The sequence below is a fragment of the Gymnogyps californianus genome, chromosome 5 (assembly GCF_018139145.2).
Source record: "Gymnogyps californianus isolate 813 chromosome 5, ASM1813914v2, whole genome shotgun sequence".
Taxonomy (NCBI): domain Eukaryota; kingdom Metazoa; phylum Chordata; class Aves; order Accipitriformes; family Cathartidae; genus Gymnogyps; species Gymnogyps californianus.
The window spans coordinates 12,797,657-12,812,129 of NC_059475.1; the positions used below are offsets into that span (position 1 = coordinate 12,797,657).

Sequence of the window (14,473 nt, forward strand, 5' to 3'; positions counted from 1 at the left end):
AAGAAAAGATGTTCCAGCTTTTCACTTTGAATGCTGGATTGTTTTGAAGTTAGACTTTGTATTACGATGGTAAAATCTTTCAAAAATCGGAATTTTTGCATGATCATGCATACACGTAAAGTAGATAAAGTGACCACTGGATTTCAGAATTTCTGTGATACTGCTGGTAGAAACTATCTCAACAAGAGATTTCTTACATGCTGACAATATAGGAGCCTAACATGATCCCACACCTGCATCTATCCAGAACACTAAGCAAAATCAGCTGAGCACCTGGGACCACCAATTATTTAAAATCAACCCAATAAACATTTGACAAAACAGCACCATTGTGACTGGCTCTCTGTTAATTTCTGTTACTTTTAGCCACATAATCTGTCAAAAAAATCATGCCTGCTAAGTAACAATGCTCATTTTACATCTCATCACCTTAAGATGGTGAGCTGTTGTGTACAGTTTTCCACAGCCATCATAGTCACAGCGAAAGGCTTTCTCTCCACTCTGCTGAGATTTTGCAGTCACTCTTGTTCCGTGTCCTTGCAAGACAATCTTAAGTTAAAAAAAAAACACCATTAAAAAAAAGCCCCACAACGGATCAGAAAAGTCACACACTTTATTTTGCTATCAAGCCAGAGCTGATTCTGACAGGTTTCTTTTGTCTCTTTGCTATGCCATGTATTTCTTAGTCCTCAATAAATAACCTAAAAATAAATAACTAAAAAGCATAAGTTCTAATGAAAGGAAGGAGAGAAACTGTAAAACATATTTACTTGTAGCTAGCAAATTTAAATGCATGCATTAATTAGCCAAATAACAACAAAGACAAAATAATTCGAAACATAAGCCCAGTGGTAAGATGACCAAATTAGCAGACAGAAGAGGCTTAGATTACTTCTAAGGCGCTGGATCCGTTCCTAAAGGAGATAAGCCATAAATCGGACCACCTTCAAAGATAAGTTCATGCAAAGGCCAAACAATAATTAAATGCACTTATAATGAGCACTTTTTGAAAATGAAGGAAAGCATTTTGTACTTTGTCAGTGATGCATGTGTTTTGATCAAACTAATTGGAGCAATTTGAGCCAGGTTCTATTCTCCTTTCTGGTGTGACACAACAGGAACATATACAGAATAGCTTTACAATGCAACTTAAACTCCTTTTAAAGGCTTCTTCATACACTAATATGCAAGAAATATTCATACAGACTGAAGAAAGAGGCAGAAGCCCAAATGTAAACATTTTGATACAACTGTATGCAAAGTAATCGAGACTATTTTAAAAGGTCTATCCTTCTTTTAAACCACTCCCTTTTTCTTATGGATCCAATTCTATTCTGAATTGTCAAAAGAACATTTCACAGAATGGATGAGGTGGGCAGGCACCTCTGGAGATCTTCTAGTCCAACACCCCCTGCTCAAAGCAGGGTCAGCTGCAGCATGTTGCTCACAGCAGTATCCAGATGGGTTCTGAGTATCTCCTAGGATGGAGACTCCTGAAGGCTGCCCCCAGCCTTCACATTCCCAGCTAATTCTTCTTGGTAAGTATGAGGTCCAGCAAAGTGTCTCACCTCTCCAGCTGCTCAATAACCTGCTTTAGGTTGCCAGTTGCCACCCCTGAACTCCAGAAACCTCCTGGATTTCATGTGCCCTGTTGTGATGCTCTTCCAGCAGATCAGAGGTGGTTAAAATTCCCCATGAGGACCTGGGCCTGTGAACATGAGGTTTTTTCCAGTTGTCTGAAGGCCTCATCTTCTTCCTGATCAGGCACTCTGTAGCATACAGCCACCACAGCGCCACCCACACTGGTCTGCCAGCTAATTCTGACCTGTCGGCTCTTGACTGGCTCACCACCCATGCCAAAGCAGAGCACTGTGCTGTTCTGCTGTTCTCACATGAAGGGCAGCTCCCTCTCCTCTCCTTCCCTGCCTGGCCTTATTAAAGAGCCTGTATCCGTCCATCACAGCACTCCAGTTATCTGAAGTATCCCACCACAACTCCCTCATCCCAACAAGACTGAGGCCCTGCAACTGTGCATAGACCTCTAATTCCTCATTCAGATCAGAAATTTGATTAAGAACAACTTTCCTACGGATTCTTCAGGGAGGATGCCCCCTGTTATCTTCAGACTGTTCTTAAGACTAAAGATGCAAAGCTGAATATGAAATTTTTAATCAACTGAAATGTACAACTCCACCACTTCAGAAAAGCTTCTCTGGAACTATGGAGAAAAACATAACCTCATGAATCAAGAAACCCATTACTAATACTATTGTTTAATCTATGATATAATGGATCACAGAAATCACTTTAATACATTAAGGATCATGAAGAAGATGCTTGGTCAAGCACCTGCACTTAAGCATTAATTTGTTTTTTCTTTCAGGAAACCTGCTAGTATTTCTTTGTTGTTTCAGCATATAAAAATATGTATAGAGTTGCTAAGATCCGCTATAAAGCTGAAGTATGTAAAAGTTTAAAAGAAAATTAAAACAGTTCTATAATCAATGTGCTAATATCTGTAAGGAAATAACCAGACATAAGTTTACCAATATTAAGATTGATACAAAGAGGGGGGGAAAAATAAAACAAACAAAACACTTTGGAAAAAAATCAGTTGAACATCACGAGCATTTGTTTGTTCAAACAACTGTTTGCAGAAGTATGTGTTTCTTCACAATACATTAGTTGCTATGACTTGAGGATTATTACGAATTCAGTTAGTATTATCATTCAACAAGGACAGATATAGTATTAAAATTACTGTTCTTAGAAGATAATACACTCTAAAGAAACTCAGATATTAGGAGGCACAAAATCAGAAGAACATAGCAAATAAAGCACCTTTATAATAATGTGAAACTTCTTGAGAGGGATTGTATACTTCAAAATACTTTTAAATAGCCAAAATTAAAAAAAAACCCTAATTTTAAAAGAAATCACAAATGCAGCCTGAGTTCAGACAGGTAACACAGGAGAACAACAAAGATAACAAAGATCTCAGATAAGATTTTTATATTGTGACATACAAACTTCAGTCATATGATTCTGCTTTTATTATGAACAGATGGGTATGACAGGTTTGAAAGAAAATAGTGTGTGATATCCATTTGGGCACACGTAGTCTTTTGTTTTCACATGTAGAAATCACAAAGAGGTTTTATGCTTTTTTCTTTGGTGAAAAACCTAACCACATGCAAGTTTGAATGACTACTTAGCAGCATGACATCTGTTCTGTTCTTGTGTTACCTGTGGACTTAAAAGGTTTATAAACATACACTTATTTAATACTATATCTAAATATAAGACTGTTTTATCCCAAATAATATATTATTTCAGAATGACTTACAAGTAGGTATCTACTTAAATCAAGATATAAACATGATTAAGATTTTCACACATAATTGATAGCTTTGGGACCCTTCAGTTGGCCAACTGAAGTCACCTTATAGGGGTCAGAATTTGAGACTAAGCCTCAATACCTTTTGAAATATCAGATTGCTTTTTGTTTGGAACATATAATGCTCCATAAGATTGGCACATTTCCATATGGCATATATGTTGCCATACACGTATAAGATAAAACAACCTCCAGATTCACTTTGTTTTGGGGCTGAGGCTGAAATCAACATGTAACTGGATACTAGTTACAGGTCATTTTGCTTAATAGGCTCTTACTTCCAAGTAAAACCAACCAAGATCTTATCTTACTCTTCCTTGAATTTTGCATTTTGTTGGAGTTGTATCCCTATTCCAACCTACAAGTGTGCAAAACCTCTAAATTTCTTGATTTCATTTTATAGAATATATTCCAATGCCATAAATAATGCATGTATTAGCTATTCTCTCCTTTCACAGTCATGCCACACAGGCAACAGTGGAGTGTCTGTGGCTTTAAATATTGTGGGACCTAGCTTTTAAAACAATTAAGAATAGAGAACTTTGAGGTAACTGTCAGAGGTGAGCCTATAATTCTTCCTTTCACAGATACTGTATTTTACCTTGGAAGATATTTTTACTCCTTGTCTAGTTCATTATCTCTTAAATGAAACAAAAAGGAAAAACAGGGCTTCTCTGACCAAACCTTTATCAATGCAATGACTTTTCCGTTTTTGATTTTGTCGTTTGAACATGTGAGAGTATAGGGGTTTTATTATTATTTTTGTTGTTGGTCATAATTCTTTGAAGCCCAGAATACGTTTTGCTTTGTCTTTTCCTTTAATAAAATATGTTATGATGACAAATACCATTCTCCTTACATAATTTTACGGATCCCAGGTAAAAAAAATCTTGAGACTTAGTAAGTTGCACCTGTATTTTCCATTGCCCTTTGAAGTTTTAAGTTAATATTTTCACATTGAAAAGGTTTTTATTTTTCTACGTACTAACAACATGAATATAGAAAAAGAAATGGAAGTATTTTTCTGCTTCTCTAAGCGTTCACTAGGAGCAACACTCCTATCTAGTGATTACTTACAAAACCCACAATAAAAGTCAGGGACTTTAACAGGGCAAGTGGAATGAAAATAAGTCACCAAAGAGAGAACAGTTCCAGACATATGCCTGGAATTGTCTCTCTTGAGAAGAAAATAATTCATTAATTCAGTCAGCATTCCTTCTGCTTTAAGGACTATAAAAAGTCAGTTCATTCTCTGGAAAAAAACATCTGAAATACTTACAACCTTACTGATGAAATACTCGGGTCAGCTTGAAAAATCTTAGAAATCCAACATAATTTTTAATTACCTTTTAACAGAAAAAACCCAGAAAACAGTAAGTGTTAGAAGATCTTTTTAAAATCCTGTGAAAGGATATTGTACAAAGTGAGAAATATGACCTATCTGTATAGGTCTGAGATCTAAAATTCCTGAACGGTAGCAGTAGACCCTAGTTCACGGCTACACAGGACTACCTATCATGCACATTGCTGGGCAGAGAAGACAGAAGAAATAGATATATTTAGTTATTTTGTATTGGGCTACATACCTGCATTTTTTTATCTTGTTCATTTTCACCTATCATTCCTGTGCCACTAACACTGTCATTTCCATCAATAGACACCTGAAAAACGAAGTTGAAATGGGAAAAACATTTACAGGTTATTTTTATTCATCTGAAAAACAGAGGATTATAGACATTTCCTGAGGGGTTATTATTTCATAGCTCTCTAGCTCCCTCTTGAAACATGGTCATCCTACAGTACATTAGCTTACATGAAAATCACCGCTTGTAGCACCTTCATTACAGAATAGGTAAAGTGAGCATCTCAAAGTTAGGTAAAGGTAGGAAAGACTGCAAGAACCAAGTATGTAATTAATAGACTGACAAAAGTATTAAAATAAATTAATAAATTTAACAATACTGAGTTCTGACAGAAAAAAAAAAACAACGTTTACTTCTTTTATAATAGGGATATATCTCTCGCTCCCTGTTAAGCAGAATTTACTTGTTTCGAACAGCACAACTCCTTTGGAATCAAAATACCTAAGACAATGTGTTACATCTCAATTTGAAATAGTCAAATTACAATAGCTAAGCAAAGACTTGTGTATTGCTCCATAGATTTATTTTTAAAAACAGTCTACAGGAGGAGAAAGGTATTGCTGCTTTCCAAGGAGCTTATAAAAATATTTGAGAGAGTATTAGATGTTAATTTGTAATTTTTATTTAAATAAAAATATAATTGGCCAGTTTAAAATAAAAAACCAAACTCTCTCACATACATCAACTCAAAGAACAGCATCTTATTAGTCACTGTAGAAAAAACTACTTTAAAGTATACTTTATGTAGTTTCCCATTCCTTAATTGCCTCTGTATTGAGCACAGGCATTTACAATACTCTCTGCATCCATTACACTCAAGGCTGAGATTGATGCACCTAAATCTAGTCTAAGTGATTTTATTCTTCCCTAAAATAGTTTGGCAGGAACCCTACCTCAGCTGGTATGCTTATGCCCTTTCACTAAGGAGGTCATAGCAGGCTCCTGAGAATGTTAATGCTTGTGTACAGTATCTTGCTCAAAGCATCAGCTACCAACATTTTTGCTTGGTGGCTGAAGATGAACTTGTCCCATAAGAGGTTTTCAGACTGTACTATCTTTCTAAATTAGATGATTGTGAGCAATATATTTTTGGCAACTCTGAGCTAAAACAGTGAAGAGGAAAGTGCCCAAGCACAGCAAATTTACATTACAGAGAGACTGCAAAGAGAGTCTGCAAGCAGGTAATTCTCAGGTGGGTTTTTTAAAAGGAAACAATAGCCATTTTGGGACCTTCTGCAGAATTTTTGAAGGGAAGGGAAAGAACCTGCACAGAAAGGAAACTGGAATCACTTCATCCGGAACTTCCTGTTGTTGGCTGAGAAAGGAACCGCTGACATGAAATTAAAAGTTCAACACCACCACTGGAAACAAATGATCCAAATAGAATGTGCGTGCAATGTGTGTACACATACACAAATCCCAGGAACTGTACTTTTCCAGCAGCTGGGATGTTGCAGGAAAACAGCTTATGGAAGAAAAGTATGTGTTGCAACCTCTTCACAACTCCATTACGTATCTTCTGACTTTATGTTCACTGAGAGCAATGATCTCTTTTTTCCTTAGTTGCTTTGGGAGGAAGGTGGCATTGACTTAGGCCAAAATTAAGAGGACTCTAGCTAAGTCTCTGCATGTGCTCTGCAAGATGTGGGAAAGTAGTAATATGCCTAAAGAAGAAGCAAGGGACAATTTAAAACGTATGTGTGTCCTGGTTTCAGCTGGGACACAGTTAATTTTCGTCCTAGTAGCTGGTATAGTGCAGTGTTTTGGCTTTAGTAGGAAAATAAAGTTGATAACACACTGATGTTTTTAATTGTTGCTAAGTAGTGTTTATACTAAGTCAAGGATTTTTCAGCTTCTCATGCCCAGCCAAGCAAGAAGGCTGGAGGGGCACAAGAAGTTGGGAGGGGACACAGCCAGGGCAGCTGACCTCAACTGGCCAAAGGAATATTCCATACCAGATGACGTCATGCCCAGTATATAAACTGGGGGGAGTTGGCTGTGAGGGGCGGATCGCTGCTCGGGAACTAACTGGGCATCGGTCGGCGAGTGGTGAGCAACTGCATTGTGCATCACTTGTTTTGTACATTCTAATTCTTTTAGTATTATTATTGTCATATTATTATTATCATTATTTTTCCTTCCTTTCTGTCCTATTAAACTGTCTTTATCTCAACCCATGAGGTTGTTGGGTTTTTTTCTTTCGATTCTCTCCCCCATCCCACTGGATGGAGGGAGTGAGCAAGCGGCTGTGCGGTGCTTAGTTGCTGGCTGGGGTTAAACCACGACAACGTGTTCCACCACTTCCAGCGAGCTTCTCTGTAGTCTTCTTGAATGTCTTTGTATGAACTCTCTTACAGGGTTTCTACACTGATCTTGGGCAGCCTACTGATCTTTGCTATTTCTGCCTGTTATGTAGGACAGGGGAATAGAGAAGAATCACCATTCTCCAAATCTGCCTTTAAAATTTTCTGCGCCCTTTTAGGTTTTGAAGAGAAAACCTTCACAGTTAACAAAAAAAGCAAGACACTCAATTTTAAACCTCTTTTTTGCAGTACTGGGAGAATTCTGGAAGGATTCCAAGGAAGATCTTTGAGTTCCTCCTAAAAGACTGTCTTAGATTCTAAAGAAAGATTTAGTCTGCCTTCAATTAAGACCATAAGAACACCTGTACTGAGCCAAACTAAAGGTCAATCTAGTGCACCCTTTTGTTTCCACAGCAGCCAGTAGCAGATGCTAGAGAAGACTAAAGGAACAGGCCAAGCATCTAGTGATACATTCCCAGAAATATTCTCCCAACCTCTAAGCAATTTGTGGCTTAGGAACTTCCTGAACTAGAAGTTACATGTTCCTACCTAATAGCCCTGGATACATTTTTCTTCTATGAATGTATCTAATTACTCTTTCAATCCAGGGTCATACTAGCATCCACAATATCCTACAAGTAGTGCCATGGCTTAACTTTGTGCTGTTTGAAGAAGTATTCTTCCCTTGTTTTTCTTGAACCTGTCACCTAAGAGTTTTATCTGATGTTTCCCAGTTCTTACACTGGTAAAGACAATGACAAGTCACTACTCTTTGTGCCACTTAAAATTTTATAAAATCCTATCATATACTTACCTCATGTATTTCGTATGTTTGGTCATCATTGTTGCCCCTTCCTGTACCTTTTTCAATGTTCCTATACCAGCTGCTATGAAAAGTATACATTGCCTCACTATGAAGCGTACATGGACATGGAGTAGAATGACAAAAGCCCATTTCTCCTTTTAAGAGAAAGACAGGGTTGTGATGATTGAGCTACTATTTGCTTTTGTACGTAAAACAGGTGCAATACTTGGAAACTCACTTCTACTGACTTTCCCTGAGAAGTTCTAGCAGTACCTTTCAGTATAAGGTGCTGAGATGAAAGCTTAAAGAAAACAAATAGAATTTTTCCTAGACACACACAAGTACACTACAGAAAACAAATTCACATTACAGAATTAAAAAACACATGTTGAGATAAATAGGACAAAAATGCAAATTTATTTGCATTTCTTCTGTTTCTTCTTCACCTTCTCAAAACAGAAACTTATAATAAATTAGCTCCTTGTTAAGAAGGACAAAGTTATGACTGATTTAAACCTAAATTAAATCGTAGCTAGGGAATGTGTAAAAGCTTGTCACTACAGCTCAACTAACCTTGAATTAACTTTTCTTTTATGAAATGTTAAGGCATAGCCAAACACAACACAACCTGACTGGCTCTCTTAGGATCTCTCCATTATAACAGACAGAAGCATAATGGAAAGAATAGTGTAAAAGCCATTTAAGTATCCTAACTGGCCTTCTCCCAAAATACAACAACTCTCAGTGACGCTAGAGGACAGATTTTAAAATTTATTCCACTCTTTTTCCAGAGCAAAACAAGCACTGATGGTAACCATCCAGCAACTGGGACACTGCTAAACTATATAGTCATGGAAGTTGCACCGCCCATTACTATAGTTACATCATGCTTTACAGAAGTCCAGTAAAGTGGACAACATGAATTTTGAGCATCATACTACACTTTACTATTGAAAGTATGGATCAAAGAAGTTTTTTCCAAACTCAGTAACTGTCTAATTGTCTATTTTACACCTCATACCATGCGTTGTCCTTGCCCAGTACACCAGGCCCTACTCTTCCCAATGCAAGAAAAAAAATTAAAAAAAAAATGAAATCCAGCAATAGTGCCTGAACAAGAATAATTTAACTTTGTCCTTCTTTCCGAACAGCGTCCTCCCAATGCTATATTTTAGAGAAAATTATTTAGTTGTCTAAATCACTTTCCAAATCAGCCTGACTCCACATCATTTCAGTGTTCAATCTTCTGTTCTTTTTATGCAACACTGCACACTGGAGCTGCTCATGACAGTGAAGCACTGTCATGACAATTTGGTGTTCTCTCTTCTAAGGGTCTGAAGACTCTCTTTAATTATTTTAATTCTTAGATCACAATTGGCTTTTGCTGCCAAATATCTTGTGAGGCTACATTAAAACGTTATGGGTAGAGAAAACGTCTTTCAGCAATACCTTGGCTGCATATTGCTCCAAAGCACTGATGGTATCTGGGTCAATGGCAGCATCTCCTGTATGAAGACCTGCCACTGTGCCATCAGCTTGAATGGCTAAAATGGTATCTGACTGTGGCATTTGCACTGTGTGGTGAATGTAGGCAGTAGTTCCATCCTCCAGCTGGACTGCTTGTAATGCACTCTGGTCGTAACTGTCTGAGAAATAGTATTACAAAGTGTTATGAAAGAAAAGGAATAGCAATGTCTGCATGTTACAGGACAAACTACTGCCGTTTAGGAAATGTCTCCTAAAGTCATACATATGTATGAAATATATGAGAAATATAACCACTACTATATGAGAAATATAAACACTTAAAATATTACTATGAATACCACTAATGAATTTTTTTTCAAGACAACACTTCCCATAGCTTTATTTCTACACACTTATAAAAGTGCAAAACCAACTTTATATTGGTCTAGCTTTATTTACAAAGGAAACCAGGAACACAAATATGCTTTCCATTTCGTATCCACTCATAATAAAATTAAAATAATTAACACATGTACTGATGTCAATACTTCAGACTTTAGAATTCATAAATCTGATCATTTTAAAAACAGAATCATGCAAACGTGCAAAAGAAACACATAAAATATAGGATGACTTTTAAGGAAGACATTCTTTATTATATTCTCTCCTCTTAGTATTGCTGATTGTAGAATGTAATTCTTGTCACGCTAGTTTAAACAGACTTAAAATATCTACTTGTTCACTTTTTGTAGAGCAGTAGTACTATTTCCAAGACTGGTGTAATCACCTTCTGCAGAAATCTAAGTTAGCATTTAAAATAAATATGTTTGCATTCTTGACTGTCAGCTGTCACATTTTGTGCCCTACTACCTAATGGCAAAATCATCAATACCATGATCTTTAAAATTTAAGTCAATCTCTACATTCTTTAGCTCAAAAGAGATTGATTGATTCTTACCTGCTTTCTCTTCTCATTTGCACATGCAATTATTGCTGAAATCTATATAAGGGCATACATTCTCTACTAACATGACATATATTTACTTTAATGTGATCCTGGGCTAAAAAAGTGAAATATGCTGGTTTTGATTCTGTTTATAACTGTTATATGAGGCCCAAATAAGGAACTGAACCAGTCTCACTTCAACAATTTCCAGACATCACAGAGTAAAAGCAACAAATAATCTACACTGGGAATCACACTAAATTACATCATAGTCTAAAAAGAGTACCATGTTTTATACTGCTGAGGTTCTGTTGAACTCTAATGTAATAAATCACACTTCAAAAAAAAATTACCTTTTGAGGTGTGATGAATAAATGCTGTAGTTCCGTCTTCCAGCTGAACTGCTTGTCCATCTTCCAGACGCAAGCTGTCCCCTGTTTGGAAGAGAGAATTACAATGCTTCAACAGTAGTTTGAAAAATCCATTAGTTGGAAAGATTAAACACTAAATACCTAGGATCTCTTCACAACCGTTTCCATTAAAATAAGAAATCAAGGTATTATAATGACCGTTAATTACTTAATATCAATATTTATCAGTAATACATTATTTTAGAATATATTTCTTGTATTATTACACTTACTGCTTTTAGGCATGGGTACATGTTGAACATAAGCAGCAGAACCATCTTCTAATTGAATCACTTGGCCATCCATTAATTTACCATCTGAAATACACAATTAGAATTCTTAAAAAATATTCTGTATGACACATCACAGTTTAAACACACACTTGATACTTTCTGGATTAAAATATCAATAAAATATCACCAAGAAATAATGTTTGTTAGAGAGTAAGCACAGTATGACTACAGAGGTTTTAAAATTCTAGGATAAAAAGATGGAAAACGCCTGATGTCCTATCCAGTAGGCAGAATGTTGACATCTGGGTTTGAAGTGTAAAGATCATCTCACTTTTGTTTGACTTATGTTCTGCATTTGATACCTGCATCTTATTAGTAGCAGAAATAAATATTTATTTTATAGTATTACTGTAACACCTGTAATTCCCAGCTGGAATTGGAACTTCATAAACATTGTACATATTTTGCCTGACTTTACAATCCAAAGGGATTTACAATCCAAAGACAGGGTTAAAAAGGGGAATAAGATTTCAGTACTAATCAACTTCTAGTCATTTATCTACCTTTAGAATTGTGCTGTATGTAAGCAGTGGAGCCATCAGCAAGGGTAACTGCTTGCAAACTTACACCTTCCATGTTTTCTAAGTTGTCACCATCTAGCAAGGAAAAGAGTTCATATTCACTATTACCAGCATTAAACCCTAAAAATCACAACTTTACCACCTCCATAAATGATTACATCCCCTTAAAGCATAATGATTTCAGAAATAATAATAGGAAATAGTTCTTACTTGCTTTCTGGTTTTTGAACCTTGAACATATACTAGGGTCATATGTTCAAGATTTTACTCTGTAAACATGACAGCCAGAATGTTATTTTCCTGAACTGAAGAAGTTACAATGTCACTGAATAAATAACTACAAAGCTGAGGTTTTAGGAGAAATATTAATTAGGTCATGAGTGTCAACAGTGAAATAATGACATATATACTTGAATTGATAATTTTGTTTTGTACACTACTACCTGTCATTAATATAAACAAATCTATTTAGAGTAAAACACAGATTTAGGAAAAAGATTTTAATCACGTAAAATCATAACAAAGCCGTCAGAAAACATCAAGTTTAAACCAGTCCTAGATCACCAATCTATTTTAAAACTCAACTTGTTTAATACATACTTAGATATAAACTGAAGTTACAAAGTATAAAACAGTAAAAGTATACTGAGAATAAAGTCAGATTTTATATTTCCTATTTTGGCACATTTACACTCCTATTACCTTAATTAAGCGATCATTTCCTTTCAGAATTAAATTAGTGAACTTAATCAATCTCAGTTAACTAAGAATAATTTCTGTTAGATTTTTCATTTAGAATACACTACATGAGTTTTAGAGTTTTATCTGAATTTCAAACAGAAAAGACACAATAATGTAGAGATATTTTAACCTGAAGGTTCACCTTGCACAGCTACAGCTTCTGTTAGACAAAGAGTCACATGCTGGGCCTCCATTCCTCCTCCAGAAAATTCAGTCATTCCCTGAGAGTCTCGATTTATCTGAGCTAATAACATTGTCTACCTAGAAAGAAAGTATTCACAAAACATAGATAAAAGATTTAAATACAGAACCAGAACTAGTTAAAGACAATCCAAGTTTAATTACATTTTTCTACAGCTGCTACAAATATTTTATGTTACCTTCCGCATAAAGAAGATGCAATGAATGATTGACTTACCTGGAAAATACTTCAGAGGAAAAAAAAGTTATTTGAAATAGGTAAATATTATTACCTCAATTAACTATGCTGTTAAGAACTTCAGGTAGCAGTTACTAAATTGAAGTGCATCAACCACATTTAGATTTCAGTTAAATATGAATTATTCAACCAATGTATAAAGAATAATGGTGGTAATGACGGTATAAGTAATGATATCTTTTTGTCCCCAGAATTAAAATAAAGCTGACAATTCACCCACAGTCACCCATGACAACAGCTGGGCTTTAACTATATAAATTAAACATCTTTCTGGTGCCAGTAAGAGGTTTAGAATCTATCACACACTGGGAAATACACACTTCATTAGTAAGTCTGACTGAATGATCCAACTATTTCCCTAAACTTTCCAGGAAGGTTTCTATTTAAAAAAAAAAAAAAAATTTAAAAAATCCCTCCTTGAAAATAATAAAGTATCTCATGATAAAATGTATTAATAAAGACAACAGGGTAGCGATTAGTGAGTGACAGCCACAACTCTGCATGTATCTCATAGAACCAGATATAGCCATCCCTTTGGATACTGATTTTTTACCCAGGCATGTTTCAATATGGGAGATTAAGAAGTCTACTGAATCTGAAAGGCTATTACTAATTCTCAGTATTACTAGATTAAGAAGCTATAAAGGAAATACATAACATGGCATTCTATTAATTCAGATTTTGGCTTTCACCAGAGGAAAACCAAACCAAACCAAACCAAAACAACCAAAAAAGAGTCACTGAGTTCTGCAAGCCCTTTAGTTAATGTAACATACACTTAGATGTGGATGAAGCGGGGGGGGGGCGGTGGGGGGGGTGGTGAGAATCACATGTAATTGCAATCTAGGCTACACAGCATTAAAGCAACTTTCCCCCCACCCCAACCTCTTGATAGTCACGACTTTTTCTTACAATAAGAAGCAGTTAGATAATCTCACAAAAAGGTTACAATCAAAGCTAAACAATCAAAGCTTTTAATCTTAGTATGGTTCTATGACCTGCTGGTTTATAATTCACGGCTGAGAAGAATAATCTAGGTTTTTTAATTTACTTATGATTACATTTCTAAATAACTAAACTATTTTTACCTCTACAATCCAGAAATCTGCCCTTGAATGAGCAATTCATCAACGGTCTCAAAGACCACTGAGAAACTCGTGCTTACGTCAAAACTAAAGAATAACAAAAGCAAAATTAGACCATTTAGGTACTCCAGCATGCCTGCAGTATTTAAAAGGTTTGGTACACTAATTCAGTAGTTGAAAATTACACCTGAGTAATATTTTCCAAATACATCCAAGTGACTTTGAACCAGACTCTATTTCCTAGAGAGGTGGGCAACTACATAAGTTTCCTAGTCTCAGCAGAGAAAAAGCCAACCCACACGCAGCTGCTGCAGCTCTGCTGCTTTTGCTGTCTGAAGTGCTTTAACCTGAGTGCTGTGCACAAAGCAAATGTGTCGCTACGGTGCAAGCCCCACTAACTTTTAATGTGATGTTATACCAAGT

The 14,473-nt window shown here is 35.9% G+C and overlaps 1 protein-coding gene across 2 annotated transcripts in view; it reads right to left on the reverse strand.

Annotated features, from left to right (window-relative positions):
- The window catches only part of ZNF143 (zinc finger protein 143), a 44,359-nt gene that overhangs the window by 18,000 nt on the left and 11,886 nt on the right, over nt 1-14,473 (reverse strand). Inside the window, exons 2-8 of one of the 2 annotated variants that reach the window (XM_050896824.1) lie at nt 12,669-12,787; nt 11,768-11,860; nt 11,205-11,288; nt 10,915-10,995; nt 9,598-9,794; nt 4,984-5,058; nt 430-549 (exon numbers count right to left, since the gene is read on the reverse strand). In XM_050896824.1, coding sequence (XP_050752781.1) covers nt 430-549; nt 4,984-5,058; nt 9,598-9,794; nt 10,915-10,995; nt 11,205-11,288; nt 11,768-11,860; nt 12,669-12,780 — 762 coding nt within the window. In that variant the 5' untranslated portion in view covers nt 12,781-12,787. Of the gene's footprint in view, nt 1-429; nt 550-4,983; nt 5,059-9,597; nt 9,795-10,914; nt 10,996-11,204; nt 11,289-11,767; nt 11,861-12,656; nt 12,788-14,473 lie in introns of both variants that reach the window. The other variant, XM_050896823.1, reaches the window with a different exon arrangement.